General features: G+C 37.8%; 1 protein-coding gene across 9 annotated transcripts in view; it reads left to right on the forward strand.

Annotated features, from left to right (window-relative positions):
- Window positions 1-21,057, forward strand: part of PLCE1 (phospholipase C epsilon 1) — a 157,581-nt gene extending 136,524 nt beyond the window's left edge. For 7 of the 9 annotated variants that reach the window (XM_071811917.1, XM_065842872.2, XM_071811915.1 and 4 more), the window contains 14 exons: window positions 95-136; window positions 904-1,028; window positions 1,746-1,863; window positions 6,102-6,233; window positions 7,333-7,623; window positions 8,425-8,588; window positions 9,515-9,776; window positions 10,352-10,470; window positions 11,542-11,670; window positions 12,415-12,624; window positions 14,363-14,524; window positions 14,671-14,889; window positions 15,632-15,841; window positions 16,887-21,057. In XM_071811917.1, coding sequence (XP_071668018.1) covers window positions 95-136; window positions 904-1,028; window positions 1,746-1,863; window positions 6,102-6,233; window positions 7,333-7,623; window positions 8,425-8,588; window positions 9,515-9,776; window positions 10,352-10,470; window positions 11,542-11,670; window positions 12,415-12,624; window positions 14,363-14,524; window positions 14,671-14,889; window positions 15,632-15,811 — 2,153 coding nt within the window. In that variant the 3' untranslated portion in view covers window positions 15,812-15,841; window positions 16,887-21,057. Of the gene's footprint in view, window positions 1-94; window positions 137-903; window positions 1,029-1,745; window positions 1,864-6,101; window positions 6,234-7,332; window positions 7,624-8,424; window positions 8,589-9,514; window positions 9,777-10,351; window positions 10,471-11,541; window positions 11,671-12,414; window positions 12,625-14,362; window positions 14,525-14,670; window positions 14,890-15,631; window positions 15,842-16,734 lie in introns of all 9 variants that reach the window. The other 2 variants (XM_071811913.1, XM_071811916.1) reach the window with 2 other exon arrangements.
- The last annotated feature ends 240 nt before the right edge of the window (window positions 21,058-21,297 follow it).

The following is a 21,297-nucleotide window of genomic DNA, read 5'->3' on the forward strand; positions in this document are numbered from 1 at the left end:
AGCATTTTACAACTGACACTTAATTTTCATTTCTCTGGCTGTAAATCTTAATTTCCTTTACTCTTATTCCCTCTCTGACTCCGTTTCCCTGTAGCTGATGTCCTTAATGCTTCTCCCGCTCCTAACAGCCTGGAAGGTAAAGGCCATTTGGTTGAGCATTTTAACTGCATGAAATCAGCACTGCATCTCCAGCCTGTTAAATGTGATGGTGTGAATATATGGTTTCTACTTCATATTAAAAATGCAATCTGATATTTTTATATGGCATTGCTAACTGGTCAGGAACTGTTAGAAGGCTGCATGTGTGACGCTGCATGTGTGACACTGCATAAAAAGAATATATTCAAAGCATCAGGAATATCAGGAATGAAATAAAACCATTCCTTTTGTGACAGTTACAATATTTTGGTCCAGAAAGACCAAACTAATAAGTGTATTATTCTCTGATAAATATGTAGCTTTGAAGAGGAATTTCTGTAGATGTAAAAAAATATTTCTTCATGGTGAATGTAAGGACTAAAGCCAAAACTCACTGTACAAAGATGTGTTCATGTTTGATGTGGTTAATTGTGTTTGGACTTGAGCAATTCTTTGCTGTTCAGGAATATCAGCTGTTTTCAGATGGTAAGCTTAATTCACTAGGTGATTTTGTTTTAAGCATCTTCTGAGCACAAAAGGATGGGCTTTAAAAGAAGTGCAACACATTAACCAAAGCCGAGCGTTAGATTTTTAAAGTAGAAAGTTACTACTAAAAGAGAATGCTTTGACCAGTAAATGCATTATTTTGGCATCTGGTTATTCAGATAAGATTCACAGCATTGTCCACAAATATTGTTAATTCAAATTAAATTTTCAGTTTAAGTAGTTTGGCTTTATGCTTATTAAAATCCCATTAATTTTTAGATAACATTCTTGAAGACCGACCTGAGAATAAATTATCAAGTGATAAACTGCAGTTTGAATATAATGAAGAGACTGCCAAACGAATAAAGAAGGCTGATTGTGCTACTTACAACATTAAAGGAAAGGTAGTTCTGCTTTTTCCCCCCTTTCTTCTCAGCCACACTTTGATATGTAACCAGCTTCAAAAGGATTTGAGCAGTTTAGGTAACTGAGACATCAGATGAGAAATGTGCTTGAATGAAGACAAATAGTAGAAAGAATGGAAACACACTAGAGAAAATAGATTAAATAGAACAAACACTCAACATACTGTTCAAGAAAAGTCCTCAGAGGTTATTGTATATACAGGCTGTTTGGCTGAAAATTTTAACTGTCGTTGCTCTCAATGAAAGACTTAATTGAAGCTAGATCCAGAAGTTTGTTTAGATATCTAATTTTCATTAACATCAATGGAACTGAAGATTTCATCTGAATATTCAGAATCTTTGTGTACCTAAAAAACTTTAAAATACAGCACTATGGTATCAGCCACATTACCTTCTGTTAAATCATTTCACAACTGAACCAGTGCGTTGCTGTTTAGTAAACTGTAGTTTTTCTCAACACGGATTTCTTTGGTCTAAATGTTTGTAGAAATGACTCTAATTGAGGCCTTTGCACGCTACCGCAGTATCAGTAACAGGTATTGATGCGTAAACCCGCACACAGAGATGTGTGAGGTGAAGACAGCAAACTGCATAGGAAGAATGAGTTAAAGGATTTTAAGGACGTAAGTAAGATATACAAGAGTACTTTCACATTCAATATTTTTATTATTATATGTTCTTGGAATCGTCACTTAGGTTTATGACATGGAGCTTGGTGAAGAGTTCTATCTTCCACAGAATAAGAAGGAAAGTAGACAGATAGCCCCAGAGCTATCAGATCTTGTAATTTACTGTCAAGCTGTGAAGTTCCCTGGTAAGTATGCTGCCTTGTTTTATTGCTTTAAGCTTCCTAATTCTTGGAGATGTTATGTTTATGTTTTGAATTAGTTAGTACAAGCATTTTCAAATTGAAGTAGTCAAGAAGCGTTTTTCTTGATGATTTGGTATTCTACATAGTAATAGCTGCTGGCTGAGAAGTAGTATTCATAAATTATGGAAAGACATATTGTTTGTCAAATGTTTACAAAAGTGAAATTTGCCAGTCTTCACAACTTAGACAACTGCTTCATTGCCAAACAACAGATGACAGAAAGCTTCATCTTAAGAGCTCCAAGTTCCATGTAAGGACCTACTGAATTAAGAACCAAATCTTTGCAGGAAGAGCTTATCACATTTCTTTAGGTGACATCAGTTTACCGTGTTTCACCTTTGCCTACAGCTGCATCTTGTGTTCTTTCCTAAGTGGGTGGGAAGGAGCCATATGGGGGGGTAAAGCAGCTGTTCCTGGGGCGGGTGAGGACACCAGGTTGGCCGCTCACACACCCCCCTTGTGGAAGGGGTTAAGGAGATAGGATGGTCATCTTTGGTACAGTAGGAAGAATAATGTTTGCAGAGGAAAAGGAGAGGGAGTGACTGAAGAGGAGATCACTGATAGTTACTTGTACAGTCCTGAAATATGAGGGGCTGAATATGTTTTGACTCACACTGTGTACATAAATACTTTTAAATTGAGAATTTATGGTTTATTGGTGTGTTTAATGTTTTGAATGAAAAATCTGCTTTTTAATTGAATGGTTCTCTGTGGAAAAGTTAGCAATTCTGCCAAATTATAATCTTACACAAATAGAACTATAATCAGATTAGAGAAGCTAACCAAACATAAAATAGTGTCAAATAGGCAAGATAAACATGCTGAAAAATGGAGAAGCATTCTTTTCTAATCTTCTATAACTTTAAGAATTGTAGGTGTCACTTGTAAAAATAACAACTTCTAAAAATTCAAATCTGATACTCTTTTTAATGAAATCTGCAGTGAGATATCTTTCAAATAAAATATTTTCTTTTAAAGAATTATATTAAAGATTAAACAGAGATAGGTTTATCTTGTTCCAAGCATTTTGACACACAAAGAAGTTCTGATGTTCGAAGAAGAGTGTAAAATATTTCAGTTTTTTAATGTATTCTCAGTTATAAAAGAAATAACCTGCTTTGCTTATCAAATTTCTTCCTCTCGCTTTAAAGGGGACATGAATAAAACAATTACGAGAAATAGTTCCATTCACAGGTGAACATATGAAGCTGTAGAAATCAGTTTTCCAACAAGCTTCGTCTCCTTTGAGACAAATACTGCCTTCTCTGTAAGATGTGAAGACTTCCATGGCCACCATGCTGCTAATTGGATCTCTCTGCTCAGCTGGAGGGCACAGACATGGGGCACTGCTGTACCCCAATATTGTCCATTAACAGTGAGAACAAGGCTGGTAGATCCATAACTATGTAGCTCTATTGACCAGGTTCCTAACTAAGAAAATGCAGGAGTTTTGGAAATAGAGAAGGTGGAATTCATGTCAGTGGCTGCTCAATGGTGTAAATATTTTATTTCTCCTCTCTTCATGTAGGTCTATTCTGTGTTTACAGTTGCCTGTGTCCCTGAATGTTAATCACTGATTTGTGACTTTAAAAAAAAGACAAGGACCATTCTGTTCACTTATGCTAGCCTACTGCATAACATGGACTAAGTGCTCCTTGTTCAAAACAGAATTTATCATGTGCAGAAAACAACATTTCTTGTTTATAAAATCTCTGGTAACAAGGAACCCACCACAGCTCTTGTTGTTTCAGTGGTTTTTGACCCTTACAGCCCTTGCTTAACTTCAGTTTCAGTCAGTTTGATATCATCATACTGTTATCTAAGACAGTGAAGATCTGTTCTTCTGGGTCACCCAGGATGAGAGCAGTGAAGCAAACTTGAGCACAGCACTGCTATAACCCACTGGCATGTGGCTTATTGCCTTGGTGCTGAGGATCCTTGTACAAACAGTAGAGAAAGTTGAGTACATAAATACACGATCTGCACATTGAAGTGTGGAGAGCAGGGAGTTACCTGAACTCTCCAGCACGAAATTCAGTCACCATCTCCATTGTATCAGACTATCTGCCCCTGTGGTATCACTTTTCAATAAATTAAAGTGAGCATGAAAAAGGGAACCCTACATACAAAAGCACCTTAAATTGTTTTTCAAGATCTGCAAACATGGAGACTAATGGCTGTTGGTCTGAAACACATGGTGAGAAGGTGACAATTACAGTTTAACCTGTTAATTTAGCATGGTTAGGATAAGAAGGGCAGGGACGTTTGCCATCCTCTGGATTAAAAATCTAAAAGCAGTAAAGCAGTGTAGTTATATTTAACATGAGAGATGGGCACTAAATTCTGTAACTCAAAGGACATAGCATAGGGGTTGTAGGTAAATAGAAAACATTTACTCTGTTGTTAACGGTTGTACGGTAGGATCTCTGTGCAGTATGGTGGAATTTAAGCTGGTCATGGTTTGATCAGAGAGTTGAACCAGATGACTTCCAGTTCCTTGCCAACCTCCATTATTTTATGGATTTATGATCCTGTGAATAGGTGATGCTACATTTTGGAGTCTAGTTTAAATTGGGGAGAAAAATGGAACTTGCCTCTGGGAAAAGGCATGTCACATGCAAAGCATGGCCATGGGAAGGATGGAAAGAAAACTCCCAGCTGTAACTTACCCTGTGGTCATCACCCTGAATTCAGTTAACCCCGGTGTTTTGTGTTGCACTCGCTGGTGATTTATGAGGTTAGTCTGTTTCCTCAGTGACTGTCTCCACAACAGGATTTTGGAACCTGGATCTTGCTTGCCAAATCTATTTGATCCATTGAAAACCTGGATTAAATACTGCTGGAAGCACACAGTACATAACTCCTCATTCTTCTAGTCAGTTCATATTCCTTGATCTCAGCTTGTACCATCTTCTGTGATTTGTGTGTATGCTTTGGCCCAAAGAGACAGTAAGTCTCCAACACTGAAAACATTTATATATATCCTAAATTTTATTAACCCAAGCAGTTCCATTGAAACTGCAAGCATAATTTTACTAAGTACACGTAGACATGCTGTAAAGATTAAGAGCTGAAAATTTACAGCTGTGGAAAGACTTCAGTAGAAGAGAGTCCAATGTATCCTCTTTGTGATTTACATTTGTAGCTGAAATATTAGTATTAAATCCAGAACTGTCTTTAGGCAGGTGTGAATTGATGTGAGTTCATGAGGGTCATTCTGTGAGTCACAGTTAGGCAAGCAACAGTGTACTTGCTTTGCTATATTTTATATCACAAGTACAGCTTAGGTCTCTGAGAGACCCATCCCACACCTTCCCTGCTGTTGGTGTCAGAATAATTGTTGTGTGTTTTGACTTAGTTTAATTTTGGCCTGCCATGTCCTCTCTCCAAGTCAACAGAAATAAACTGACCTTAAGGAGGATTGAGTTTGTTTACTTCACTGGGATTTAGATCATTATTTTAATGATTATTTTGCTAGAATGCATATGTTTGAATAATAGCTCTACTAGACCTTTCCAGCTCCACTTCTAGTACATATTTGCCATTAAATGCTTAATGGATTTTGCACACCTACTGTATTTCCCATCATTGAAATACAAATTCTAAACAGAAGAAGAAAACTCTGAAAACATCTTGAGGTTAAACTGTTTAGCCAACAGCATTTTAGCTTTTTCCTTTACCTTACATCTTGAAATAATATTCTTGCATTTATTTAATCATTTAGATGAATTCCACGATATTTGCTACTGTACAGATTTATTGCTTTTGTATAAATTATTTGCTTTTAATTATTCTAAGGATGAATACATTAGGACTGTTACTGCATGGTTTTTTAGTATTAATTAGGACCATTTGGTAATTTGAGACAGAGCCAGTACCTTCCTGAAGCCAAAAACTAATACAGAGAAAAGTTACATCACAAAGAGATAACTGTTTTTTTTTTTTGTTGCTTCATATCAGTTTTTATATACATCATATATATAAACACACGTAAAATATACATATATAAAGGCATGTATGTATGTAAAGATATTAAATTATGGGGAAAGATACACTACTTGTCCTGTGTACTATATAAGAGGAGTACTCATGCCTTCCAAAATAATGTAAAATATGATGGAAAATGTCATGCCCTCTTGGTCATGTTTTTTGGCTCATTTATTTTACATTTATGGGAACAGGCTTGTCAACTCTAAACTCATCTGGCTCTAGCAGAGGAAAAGAAAGAAAAAGCAGGAAGTCCATTTTTGGCAACAATCCTGGCAGGCTGAGCCCTGGGGAATCAGCTGCTCTTGCCAAAGCATCTGGAAAAGGTAAAGTTAGCATCTTCTTTCACCAGTCACATGGAATGACTCTGTAATCCAACACATGTACCAGACCAAGTTGTTAAAGATCAAATACTTTACAATGTGTAAAATGTTGAACTTTGGAATGGTTTTTCATTAGCGCAGCAGCTCTTACAGTAACACTATTATAACTGAAGCGTAGAGTTTGGAATGTTAAAATAGGATTACTTGGTCAGGCATATGAGGACCCTAATTTGTAAATGATTCAAACCTAACATACATTTTAGGTGATGTATCTTAAAGTTTGTGTTTTAAAAGGCATGAGTGAGTATTTTAAAGTACAAATGGAAGGCAGAAACGTGTCTGAAGTAGGACTTAGTTGCCTAAAATTCAGCCAAGTACAAACGTGTAACTGTGCAAACTCCCGTATTCCACCTTGGAGGTATTTAGACTCTGCAGATGACTCAGTTTTTGAACTTGGAAATTGTACTTCTGCATATGAACAGATGTAAAGAATACAAAGAAAGTCCAGAAAAGGTTCTTGAGCAGAGATGAGACCCAGATTCCCTGCCTTTCAGGTGAATGCCATAAACAGAAAGTTACAGAGTGGTATCCTTTCTTGTATGTATTTTCTGGCTCAAGAAACATTGCATTTCTTTGAGCCCAAGGGCACAGCTGCAGCAGACCAGTTAGATTTCCCTTCTAGAGGCCAGTGTCCTAAAAATGAAGTCTAGTGCCTAATTCTAAAGGATGTAAGTATTTTGCTGGCTTTGTTCCCTGACTCTTACAGCCTCTGTAGACTTCCTGTTTAGAGACTTAGCAGATAGGTTTCAATCTTTTCTTATTCCTTTATTTTATTCAGGCAAATGCCAATTAAGTATTTATTTATGAAAATGGTTGTTAGCACTTCTAATCACGGTGTCATTTCAATACTTAAACATCATGTATCCTCTCGTGAATTGTTTTTACTGTCTAAGAAGGAATGTGACACACTGCTAGTGTCATTTTCCAGGACCACCTCTTTGCACTATAACCAAAGTGTGGACACATCTTTCACTAGGAAACATTGAAATTCTGGAGTCTCTGGATCTGTGGCTGTATCTTGAGCTTACTGTTTATTTTCTAGGTCCTTTTGATGTGATGCGGCAGACCGGGGAAGACCCTTGCTCTCCTTACAACTCTCCAGCTTCTCTCAGTGCTATCATAAGGACGCCCAAGTGCTATCACATCTCCTCGCTGAACGAGAACGCGGCCAAGCGGCTGTGCAGGCGGTACTCGCAGAAGCTGATCCAGCACACCACCTGTCAGCTCCTGAGGACCTACCCCGCTGCCACCCGCATCGACTCCTCAAATCCCCATCCGCTCATCTTCTGGCTCCATGGCGTACAGCTCGTGGCTCTTAACTACCAAACAGATGGTATGACTACATGACCACACATTTTAATACATTTAAAATGTGAAATAAGTCCTTAAACTGTGAATTTGTGTTTGGTGTTTGCTTTTACCTCCTACCACAAGCGAATGTACCTGTCCGTGAGCCCCAGCACAAGCAGGTTCATACCATGACAGTCTGGTCCTTGAGTAGCGATCCCAGAGCTCAGGAGCTTTATGCCAATGCAACAGATCTCCCGATAGCACAGAAGCCTGGACACCAACACTTTCCATTTTGATTTTATTGCTGAAGTTTGGTTTTGTTTTGTTTGTTTGTTTGTTTTCCGTAGTTCAAGTAGCTGTTATCCCTTTCTAATAATTTCAAGTACAAAAAGGTACTGAACCTTTTTTTACTTAGAAGTGCCACCTTGGATGCTGGTTTAATGTTTATCAAAACATTTTGGGGCCATTTTCTACCCTATCTTGTGTTTCTTCACCTTTTCAATGAGGGATCTATTAGGTCATCTACAAAGGTACAGAGTCAATGCCTTTTCATTCTGCAGTTCAGGGCAAATACCTGCTCCGAGAGCAGGTGCAGACAAGCCTTACAGTTGGATAAAGACAACAGAAAGGGATAGAAAAGAATGAACTGTTCTTATAGTTTTGTATAATTAAGTATTGGATAGATTGGATACATGAATTACAGCTATCTGAAAACCAAGAATGATAGTACACAACTAAAATAAAGTTTAAAAAAAGATAGTTAAAACATGTCTTTGCCTTCAGTGTTACTGTTTTTCCATTGTACTATTGCTCTTTGTCAGTTTTGGCTGCCTTCCTTTCACAGATCTTCCTCTGCAACTTAATGCAGCGATGTTTGAGGCTAATGGTGGCTGTGGATATGTTTTGAAACCTCCTGTATTGTGGGATAAAAATTGCTCAATGTACCAGCAGTTTTGTCCATTAGAAAGAGATCTTGATAATAAGGAGCCAGCTATATATTCTTTAACAGTAAGTACATTAAAAGGGAATTTAATACAGCTAAACAGATAGAAGCAGGCAATGTTTAACTACAGTCTTTAACCATCATTACAGTCATGCTTCTGTATGGAAACACTGAACCTTTAATTGTTGATTGTACTTCTGAAGGTCAGTATAACTAACAAAAACTGGAGGGGGAAGGAACAAATAATTGTCTTTATTTTATTGGCTGGTTTGTATCCATAGTTACTTTCACTGTTTCCTTCACAATATTTGTCAAAACCCAGTACTGAAAGCACTTTCCCTGGGACTACACAACTGTGTAAAATTATACATGTGCCTGGATGTTTCACATGTTTGTGAACAATTGAGAAGCTACACAAAAAGCCATTATGAAAAGCTGTACTGAACATTAAAAAATATTTTTTAAAGTTATATAATAGGATACATAGTTCATGCATTTATGGCCCAAAAAATGTATTCTAAGAAGCTAGTTCCTTCCAGGAAATGTTTAAAAAAAGTGAGATTCATAAAACTCAAAATTCTCCTGTCTGAGGTAACCACACACCTAATTTTTTGTGTTGTGCGTGCCAAAGCAAGCCAGAGGTCAGTGCCATCAGCCCCAAGTAATGGAGAAGAAAATGTGATCCTTTTTGACTACATTACTGGTGCATTCCTTCTGGATTAACTTTCAGATGCCTTGAATGGTTACACTCATGATGTGTAGTGTATTTTTTCAGAGGAAAGATACCGTAGCAACAGCATGGGGGGGTGTTGAAGCAGCTCTGCTTCTGAAATTACTGCCCTGGCAACTACAAAAGTAGGGGAGCATTGTAATTAAATCAACATGTTAACAAACTATGCTTAGGGGTGTGCTAAACAACATTTATCTCAGAACCGTGACAATAAAAGAATTGCTCCACTAATTGGTTTCTCTGTGTACTCCTCGGCTTCAGATCGTGTCTGGACAGAACGTCTGCCCCAGCAACAGCACGGGCAGCCCGTGCATTGAGCTCGACGTGCTGGGGATGCCCCTGGACAGCTGCCATTTCCGGACAAAGCCCATTCACCGCAACACTCTCAACCCCATGTGGAATGAGCAGTTCCTTTTCCGGGTTCACTTCGAAGATTTGGTGTTTCTTCGCTTCGCAGTTGTTGAAAATAACAGTTCAGCTGTGGCAGCTCAGAGAATCATTCCCCTAAAAGCTCTCAAAAGAGGTACAGTATAGTTTGTAGTGATACCCTGTGCCAGAATGGTCCAGCAGATTCGTGGACTGATTCCTGCCGGAGGGATATTTTTAATCAGCTGGTTGAATTTTTTGTAGAAGAGACAGGGAGCAAGTATCAGACAACATACTCTGCCCTGGCAGTATGATGCTGATTAAACAGACTCCCTGGGAGCTCGAGGCTGCCCCACTGACTTGGTAAAAAGTCACACTCGTGCTGTTGCAGAGACTGGGGCAGTCTTAGCATATGAGGAGATCTGGCTGTAGACATGCCTTTTCCCAGTGAGAATTTGCCCTTGTTTCATTCATATTCTGTCTATTGCATGTATGAATATATTGAATATTATGGCAAAACAAAAGTAGTCAGCTATATGAGGCGGTCAGGATTTCATAGCATTTGGCTTACACTATTGTACAGACACTGTTCATGCAGTGTTATTACAGTGCTTTAAATCCTATCGATGTAGCAAATTGTATCTATAAATATAGCAAATTCGAGTTTTACATATACGAGACTTGTATCCTAGGATGTGGCAAAGTACTTATAGAGGGTTTTTTTCTCTTTAGGCTATAGACATGTCCAGCTCCATAACTTGCACAATGAAGCATTAGAAATTTCTAGTCTGTTCATAAACAGTCGAAGAATGGAAGAAAGTCCCTCTGGAAACACTCTGCCTGCATCTGTGGTAAATTTTTTTTCTTTTTTTGTGAATGCTGTGTATTCTTGTCTTAATGACTACTATGGTCTGAACCAGACTGTTCAAAGATATTAGCCCCTTAAACCTGCATGTTTTTTGAAAGTACCTCGATGCCCAATTCTTTTGGGTTTTGGTGGAAGTAAGGTTCTGACACTGTGGCAGTGTGAATCTGTTCAAAGTCTGGCTTTTGCTGTATTGAGGTATAGCATGAGGACCCCTGTGTGGAAGGAGTGTGGTTGAGCTGTAAGGTTCAGAGCTGCCTCATGCATTCCTTTATGCACGAATCATAAGCACTGCATTTGGGATAAAAAAACCCCAAAATATGCAAATTACCAACAACTTTGCAATAATGAGAGTAAAATCAAATTGTATTACAGGAAAAGATGGAGTCTGTATTTGCATAAATACATATTTTTATATGTGCGTGTGCACATCTACATGCTTAGATGCACAAATATGTATACATACATGTGTAATATATGCATGTGATTTTTATTTTTTTAATAGCCCTTAATGTTAGGTTGCCTGGGTTACTTGTGTTTTAGGAATTTTAAGCTTGTATATTATGATTTTGCTGATTCCTAGTTCAGGTAAAACCTCCTGAGCTACTCTGTGAACAGTGGATGTGTTGCAGACGTTATCCCCCTGTGAATACACGATGAACGCTTACCTTGGTGAATTACTAGGGCAGAAAGGAAGAACATAAATGGTTTGGAGGGTAAAACGAAGCTATGGATTTCCATCCACTAATTCATACACTGAATCCAAGTAGTCGGAGCTCAGCTAAAATGCAGACAGTGAGCGATGGAGATCTGCCCTGTGTCCAGTGGCAGCTTATGTTCTCCCTCTCTTCAGCTTCAAGGTGGGGTGGGGTCTTTTGGAGGACTGGTTTGTTGCGGTTTTTAATGCCTTGATCTGTAGTCTAAGATGCATGTATTAGCTGGATAGCTTTGCTCTGTTGGGGTCCTTACAACTTGGGTGTACAGTTTATTTTATGCAACCTAAAAATAACAGGCCTGTGTAAAAATGTTAGTAACCTGTTGAATGTTGTCTGAACAGTTGTTTAGCACAGGGGAAAGGAAAGCTGCTGTGACTCACAAAGTGACAATTCATGGAATTCCAGGCCTGGAGCCTTTCACTGTTTTTAATGTAAGCGAGGGGACCATGGCTGCACAGCTTCTCCACCAGGTAAGCCGCCCTCTGAATTGCAGACTATCCACACTAACATCCCTCTGGACGTGGTTCTCCTGGCATTTCCCAGATCACAGGGTCATTGTAGTTCATTCGTCACAGCCAAGGAGGTGCTTTAGAAATGTATTTTTGTGGAATTAATTTCATTACAAACACAGGCTGTCATGAGTGAAATTTCCCCATTCTTGGCTTCAGAAAATGGGTTTATAATCCTAGAACATATTCTTATTAGTTATTTTTAAATTTGGGCATATGCAGATGAGAAAAACAGTCTTTGTGACTGATGGAGGCAGTGGGCTGTCCTTCTGACAAGGACAAACATTTCTGCACAATTCTTTGAACTTGAGCACCATAGGAATACAGAGTAAAAGTTAGAGGGCGAAGTTCATGAGTAGCAAAACCAGTTAACTCAACAGGGATTGTTATTCTAGCAGTGGGAAAAGACTGTACTGTCCTGGGATTATGAATAAATTGTCTGGCCAGCCCAACAGGACAGAAATAAGCTTAAGTAAGTACTGCCTTGTCTGGAATAGTTGAACTGCTTGGCTAGGCTAAAGAGAACAGTACATTACCCTGGAGTAAAATATCTGAATAATAAATAGCACATCAGAAGTCTTGCCTCCACTGTCAGAACAGTTACAGATTCTTAAAGCTTCTTTATTCAGTCTCATTTATAACTACTAATTATGCAGTTTATATTTAGCATTCTAATTGCCATGTGTTTATTGTGGTCTGTCTTAGATCTTGGCTACCACAAAAGGCACTGAGTCATGTGCGGCAGACTATTTTCTGATGGAAGAGAAAAGCTTTATATCTAAAGAAAAGAGTGAATGCAGAAAACCACCATTCCAGAGAGTAATTGGTCCTGAAGAAGGGCTAGTGCAGCTTTTGAACAGTTGGTTCCCAGAAGAAGGATATGTTGGAAGGATTATCTTTAAAACCCGAGAGGAAGTAAGTCTGTTTTAAATAAATTGTTATTTACAAAGGTAGCTAAAAATAGCTGCGAGGACCAGGAAACAAAAGGGTGCAGTATTTGTTTCACTACTTGGTGAGTAATGTCAATGCTGTGTACACTGTTTAAGAACATACGTAACTAACTCTTGACTGAGGACAACTAGAGTTTATACACCTGCGCGACACTAACTTGACTTCACTCAGCTCTAGGATCAGCTTTCTGGGTTTCAATCATTATCACTTAACAGTTCAGTGCCACTAGCTTACTGTTTTGACTGATAGCTCTAATGTAATGTAAATCTAGATTTTGACATGAGAGGAAATTAATATAAAGAAGGGATAATAGTTAATACCAAAAGATCACAGTAAGAGAACTCCAGACTACAACTATCAATCAGTTTAGATGCCACCAGCTTCTTTTCTCTTCAGAAAAATTACGAAGGATTTTAATATTTAAGAACTCTAAAAACCTCAACGGATGATGAAATTATCAATGATAGCCTAAAATAGCTGATTTCTTTAAATTTGAAGGAGGAAGACAGAGTGATTTCTTCAGTTTAAACTATGAGCAAAACATCCACAGCTTGAAAATATGCCAGTGTCCAGGCTTGTGAAACACAAAAGCAGGAGAAAGACATTTAATGATCTCATTTTCAGAGGCACTTCTTTGGTCAGTGCAGCATATAATGATGCTTGCTTAGCCTGAACCTAGTAATATATGTAGACATATGTTTATATGCACAGATTTTACATGCACAGATGACAGAGATCCTCTGGGATAATTTAAAATCAAAAAATATATTTTAACTGATTATTTTGACAAAATTTTTTATAAAGCTTCAATTTGACAAATTACCACTGTACTAGACAAATCAGTATTTTATTTCCCTTTATTTCTAATAATTGGAGCAAAAATTACTAGGTAGAAATTTGCTCATGGAAATAGTAGCCTACGTAATTCAGTTGCCTACACCATTTACTTTGTAAGTGGATGTGACCACAAATGTGTCACTGCTGAACTTCATTCTTTCAGAAAACATGAGTTAAATTACGCTGTAGTTTTGTCCTGTGATGCCAGTACCTCAAAGCATTATCTGTAATTTTGAGCCTTTCTGTAGATAGCAGACTCGGACCTTGGAGGAGAAACAGAGCTGCAGATTTGCATGGAGAAACAAGGAGTGGGTCCATTTGTAGGGTGTGATACACAGCCCATGTTTATAGCTTATGAATTCAAGCTACGTTACAAGGAGTTGGAGGGAAATCTGTTATCTGAGAGAAGGTGCAGGGAGGAGTTCTGTCTAAAATCCGCCATAGTCAAAGAGTCTGAAAAAGGACAGCACAGCAGCCTTCCTCTTGATCCACAGGAAAATGTTTGCTCGGACTTCTTGCTCTCTAAGTTATTTTGGCTTCAGTGCAGGGACAAGGAGAGAAAAGGACACCTTCCACCATCTCCCATCTTAATGCCACTATTACATGAGAAAACCTAATTTTTCATACATAAGGAAAGTGATCATTTTTGCATAATGTGGTACAATGCGTGTCTTCACTCCCTGTCTACTATGAAGGGTATTTCAGCCACACAGAGATTTATTACCAGTGGCTTGTCAAAACCCTTATATAATAAGAAAGACTTGCATTTAGTGAAATGAAGCAGGGGCAGCAGAACCTTTTGTGACCACCAGCTATTAATCACCTCTCTGAAGTAACTGAATTTGGCATTCCTTTTTTTCTATAGAATTTAAATGAGAGAAATGTCTTTCAAGAAGCAAAGGAAGATGCAGCCATCAGCTCTGAGGATGACAGTTTCTTTGTTCAGGTACATGATGTTTCCCCAGAGCAGCCACGCACCGTCATCAAAGCTCCCCGCTTCAGCACAGCTCAGGATGTCATACAGCAGGTAAGCAGCATGTTTCCATTTGGTAGGTCTTTAACACGTGGGGTGGAGGTTATTCTTGGCACTGGCTGAGGAATCACTTTAGTAACCTGAATCTGAAGAAATGACTTTTTTTTTTTCTTCTTCTTCTTTCTTCTGCCTTTTAACAGACTCTTTGCAAAGCCAAATACTCCTACAGCATTTTGAGCAATCCAAATCCAAGTGATTATGTACTCTTGGAAGAGGTGACAAAAGAGACAGCAAACAAAAAGTCCTCAACATCTAAACCATCTCAGAGGATTCTCTCTGATCAAGAGTCTGTGTTTCAGGCCCAAAGCAAATGGAAGGGAGCAGGAAAATTTATCCTTAAACTGAAAGAACAGGTTCAGGTAAAAGATTAAATACTTTACAGCAGGTTTTATAGATAGTCTATGATCAGCTTAATGGGAACCTGCTTTCAGTGGGAGGAAGACACAACTGGCAGGAGCTTGGGTGGGGAGAAGATGCTACAGCAAAAAGCAGATTCCTCTTTTCTCCACAGCTCCATTTTTTTCTTTGCAAAACTGCATCAGTTACATGCAGCAACACAATTCCTCACAGACTGCAAATCCCACAACAACCTCTATCTTTTGCTGCAGCTGTTTTTCAAAATCTTTTGGATGTGTACACCGTGTTCCCCATCACAGTGAAGCAAATGCACAAAACATAAAAACTACTGAAAAAAAGTCCCCTTTATTTTTGCCCAGTGAAAAAGTTGTTCTGTTCATTTATCTCAGGTTTGGAAAACAGCAGGAATTAAGTCCATGCCTGCTGGGAGAAGGAGCAGTGTTCTCCCTTCCAGCAGATGCCACCAGTCTACAGCAGTTGTTGCTTTAAAGTACCTGTGGCATAAGCACAGATTTTTAACAAGTTTATATCAAATTTGCTAAAAATATCTTTGCCAATGCATAATTTTAAATTAATTTATTCAGAACAATTAGAAGAGTGTGCTTGGTTATGAAAGCACAGCCATGTTGAATTTCAAAAGGGAGGCCTGCTTAGAAATACGTTATGTGGTTTTGTATTAATTCCGTATTTCACAGCTAACAAACAGCCTGTTATAAACCACTTTTATGATTCTTTTTTTTACAGGCAGCACGAGATGACAAAAGAAAAGGCATTTCCTTTACCAGTGAACTCAAGAAGTTAACCAAGTCAAGCAAGCAGTATCGGGGGTTCGTCTCGCCACCTCTGCAGGTCTCGCCGGACAGTCCCCAGAGCAAGGACGAGAGGTCTGCGTGCGGTTTGACTTTTAGTGACATCATGGAGTAACCACCACTACCTACTGCACGGTCTGTCCAGGTATGACATATTGATTCTGTCTCTGACTAATCATTTAATACCTGATTTACAGAGTATTATTTTCAAAGTTGTAGCTGGTTAAATGACAGTGAAATACAAGAGACTGCCAGAAAGATACATATAAGCTTTATACATTGGTGTGCAAAGGCACAATCAGATCAGCATGGTCTCCACTTATTTATGGCATTTGCTAGAGTGAATCAGAATGGTGTCAGGAACGGAATTTCACCCACTTTCTCTGCCCATTAAAAAAGTTGCATCCCAGTTGATTTTATAGCATGCATTTTAATCCAATAACTGTGCTTAATTAATAATGTCCTGTTACTCTTGCTCTAGGCCAAAGTAAATAGAAGTATCCAGTAGAGCTTTTGTTATTTTTTATTACATGCATATAATAAAATCAGCAGGGTTGACGATCTCCTTTTTAGCTACAAAAGATTATAGTGTTAATTTCTCTCTGTGGAAATTCTGGCAGAAGTGTTTAAACATTCTTACTATCCTTTCCGTATCGCTTAAATTTCTTCCATCTTGCTTGACTTAAAACAAATGAAATACACAAGACTATCCTGTTTCTGTGAAGATGATTGATAGTATGTGTAAATCGTCCACCGCATACTAACCAGATATTTGCAGGTGCTGTTACAGCACTGAGACATCATTTGAGTTACGGCTCATCGTAAATGAAGAAGAAATTGTTTAGTGTTGATAATCCCATCTCACAGATAGCCAATTTAAGATTACATTTCTCTTTCCACATACAGCTAATTATTAAAGCATTATTTGATATGCACTGTCATACTACTGCTAAATCATTAAATTAACAGAATTCAAAAATATTTTCATTTGTAAAATAGTTCAAATATGAAGAGACAAATTTGATATCTTATTTCTAGACTACTAGAAAAGCCCTAGAATCATCAAAACCATTTGAATTCAAGAAAAGCAAAGTAAATTATGGAAAGAGCCCAGTCATTTTCCCTCTTCTTCTTCATTTGTTTTTACGTTTTTGGAAAACTGGAATTTACATCATTGAATCCTTCTGCAGTGCCTTTGAAGGAACCTGCTGCGCACTGAGCTGGTCAGCAATTGTGTGCCCCATGCTATAGATGCTTAATCCAGGTAATGCTGCTGGATTAACATCCAGAGTCTGGGAAGGCTGAATGGGATGGTGTAGATTGGAAATACACCTGTCAGCTATTGGAAGATTCTCCTCTTCCCATCCCTTCACATCTGCAGATCCTTGACAGGTGGATGAAGAAGTTTTCTTGGACTGTATGTTGCAAACAAATGTGTGTTGTCACCCTCCTCTTTTTAAACAAAAGATGATATTAGCTAGTTGCCTCTAGGGAAACGGAAGGCAGAGAACCAGAGTGTTCTTTTATGTGTATTATATTAAAATAATGCACTTTTACATGAAGATTTCTGTTAAACACTGTGTTAAGTGATTGTAAAGAGATTTAAATATACTGTAACTTCCCTTGCTTATCTGTTTAACTTTGGTAAATATACATAAAATGCTCAAATTATTTATGGTTTATCTACTTTAACAAAATAATGTACAATAGCTAAATACACCTAACTGGTAGTGATACTTTGACAAGGAACAACATTTTATTCTTATAAATTCTAGTTTTCCAGGCTTGTGTTTAAAGAAAGAATATTTATTGTCATGTTCCAAAGTATATGCCATTGTGTAATATATTTATCATATACTACTTTTTAGAAAATGCAGAATTTTTACCTCTCTCTGGATTTAGAGGAAAAAATGTTTGAACTTTTCTGGTTGTTTCTTTTCAGCACAAGATGTTTAATACCCAAAATACCCCACAATGCATTGATAAATGTAATTAACATTTTAAAATTTTGAATTCAAAATACATTTTTCCATATTGTCAGGAAGTGTCTTTTTGTCTCTTACACCCAGAGAGTACAAAGAACTCTCACACTATAACTCTTGACATTTTTGTTTACATAGAAACACTGTTGGAAAGGTTTATGTTTGCTGAATTAATCTTCTGATATTTAAGTTAGTTGTGGTTGTCTCCTTTTTTTTTTTTTCTCCATGGGAGTTAGTTACCAATGTGCTTAGTTAGGGAAAACAATCCATACTCATTTACAGGGGCACAAATGAAACAACTGCTGAAATCAGTCATCCCTTTGGTTTCCCACAAGAAGTGTAACTGTGGTGAAGAAATTGCTCTGCACGTTCTTTTCTCCCTAGAGGAATCCCTGAACAAAGCATTTCAGTTACCTGGTGTGACTAAATAAGAAATCCACGACTACAGGGAGCGATTCATGCACTCAGTTATTCCACGTGAACTTTAGCACAAAGTGCTGCTGCTCCTGAGAGAGCAGCTGCAACAGGCAAAGGATAAAACAGCAGCACAACTAAAAGGATGTTTACTTTTGATAGTGCAAGGATGAAAGGAAGTTACAAGCAGCAGTCCTGTGACAACCAGACCCCCTCTCCCCTCCTCCCCAAGTCAGAAAATGAAGTAAAAGCAAGCAAAGTCAGTCACTAACTGGCATATAAACAAGCAAACAGAAACTGCTCTCTGTCACCAGAAGCTATGAAGTCTTTCACAATCCACTGCAGAAAATTCCTATAAAGTAGCCATTACCAAAGCAAAAAAGTGCCCTTTTGAGGTCATTTCCAGGGAAAATAACCACAGACGCATAAAAAAGTCAAATTTCTCCATGGCCTATCCTCCCAGAGACCATGCACTTCCCACTGCTTATCTTCAGTACTGATGTAGCAAAACAGAATTTTGCAATTCAGCAATCAAGTTCCAATTAAAAAAGCCACACACCTCCCCAGCTCAGCCCCTTCACTCACACATCACCAGTTCCAAGTACACAGCTGGCCCTGTAAGAATGCGCTGTGCTCCCTCCCATCCCCACCCCAGGGCACGTGCATAATGCAAGACTGATAGTGAATAAAAGTTAGATGTGGCAACTTGTAGTTTTATATGCATAGCTTGCTTTGCAATACTTTTGAATTACTGGGAAAAATGTACATCAACCTATTGCACAATTCTACTAATGCAATATTTTATTTTTTAAATGTTAGTTTCACTCTCTGTTACTTTAACACAGTAACAGTTTCACACCCTTCAGAATTTTTTTCTTTTGGTGTTTCCATGATGTTTTAAAAACAATACTTACTTCCTATAGAGTTTGACCTTACCTGTTTGGCTTTTTTGTTTTGTTATATTCAGCAGCACTGAAAATAAAAGAAGTCTTAACGTCACCTGTAGTATCACAGTAGTTTGGAAGACACGTTTGCTAAGTCATTAGATTCAGCATGGAAAGTTCATATACCCATGTCGTCATCCACTAATGGCTTTCTGTCACGTAGATTTAAAAAGAAAAACCCTTGGGAAATCAAGGGACAACAGCAGCCATGTCACATTGTGTAATACAGGTTTAACAGTAGCCTGAAGTCTATTGACAATTTAAAAACAGTAGTTTTGTACCATTTCTGCTAATACAATAATTTTCTAGCTGTGGGAATAGTTTATTCATATAACTTTCATCTTCCTCATCAGTCAGAGTCTAAAGCTGCTTTTGCTGCTGTTTATCACAGTGAAAGAGAAGAGCAAAATATTTGGCTTTCTATATAAAACCTCCAACCTTATAGGCATGTACATATCTGGAATTGTGTGGGGCTAATTACACTTGTTCAGTATTTTCATTAATATAAATATATCACTTAATTGCAAGTTTAGGTAAACATCAGAGTAAAGTTTTGTTGGTGAAATTAGGTACATTGGAATACAATATCCTTCCCTTTGTGTTTGTTCCAAGGATCCTAAAAATGAAAATACAACACCACTTGAAGCATTAAACAGAGTTTTTTTGTTAACTTTTGTGAAAGCCCAGTTAAACAAATTTCATGTGCTGAGTTATTATTCTAATAGGAAAGTTTATTCTGCTTAGCCAGATTTTATTTCTGCAGGAATACCTGTCTGCACATTCCTATGACAAGCCTGACAAAACAACTTTGTCCCTTTCTGTGCTTTTGGCCGGGCATCGACATCAATTAGGAAAATACATTCATTTTTACATTACAAACTATTTACAGGAAGCAACTTCCAGGATAGAGTTTGAAAGAAAGGAATGTAAATAATCAACACCTTCCAGAAACACGCAGTCTCTGAGGGGTAGCAGGCCTGATGCTGAACAGTTTACAGGCGGAAATCTCACGTTCTGTTGCCTATTGGCAAAAACACAGAAGTATTTTATTCTACACTATTTTAAAACCACTGTTACTTATCTACCAATTTCTTGTATTTTCCTTGCATAGCATGTGCTACTTTGGCAGTGGTGTGACTGTACAGGACAGCAGCTGGGCAGCTGCAGATCCTGGCCCTGCTGCAGGAACCGGGGCATACCAGGAGGTCCCTCCTACCGCCTGAAGGGTTTCCTGTTTCTATCTTACTAACCTCAAAATTAGCAGTTAGAAGAATAAAAGATACTATGTCAGTTTTAATTTTTAAAACATAGTCACTTTTTTTTTTTAATTGCTACAAATATTACTAGATGAAGTATCCAAATAGCCATCTTTAGAAAGCCATCTGCTTCTAGAAATCACATGCTTTCACAAACTGAAGACTTCAACATGGAAGTATCTGCATATTTCATGAACACCTTCTCTTACATTCATAGTTAGTCTTTTAAAAAAGAAAAAATTGCTGGTAGCTTTATAGTTCAGTGAAGGCTGAGTCTGCAGCTTCTGAAACCAAACTGTCTGTTCTGCTCTAGCTCTCTCAATGCTTCCGCTTACTTTTGGGTTTTAATCACTGGCTGTTACTATTCCACTATAAAACTCAGTTTACTTTTAGGGTAGCCCACTAAATGTAACAATGGTGGTGGTTTTTTTTCCTGTCTGTGACAAATATTTTGTAACTTCAATAGTGATAGACCTTTGGCAGTTAGCAAATTAAACACAAAAATCAATAGCAGTAAATAGATTTCGCTCCAATACATGTATAGGATATTTCAGAATGACTTAGTTGTACAGTTGTCTGCCTCTGCATGTCAAAGTATTCTGACAATGCAACATTAACATGTGCCAGTCTTTATTTTGTTTCAAAATTGTGTAAAATGAACAATTTTAAAAGTGACTTTTCCACCTGGACTATTTTCTCTCTGCTGACTTGAAGAATAAACTTGTATTTGTATATGTTGTAAAAAAAATAAATGGTTTAAGATGTTGACTGTTTGTTTTTGCCTTCCTGACCTAACAAAGTACCAGCAAATGTCCCCCTGTAATTTTCAGAACTTAAACCACATCCATATTTGCAACCACTTAACAATTAAAAAGAACTACTCAAAAGCTATGGGATTGGCAACCTAAACAGAAACACATGTATTACCAGCACCATTATGTAGGCAGTTTTGTAATCTACATAGTAAAATATGTATTTTCTAATCCATTAAATAGAAATCAATAT

The sequence above is a fragment of the Patagioenas fasciata genome, chromosome 8 (genome assembly GCF_037038585.1).
Source record: "Patagioenas fasciata isolate bPatFas1 chromosome 8, bPatFas1.hap1, whole genome shotgun sequence".
NCBI classification, from domain to species: Eukaryota; Metazoa; Chordata; class Aves; order Columbiformes; family Columbidae; genus Patagioenas; species Patagioenas fasciata.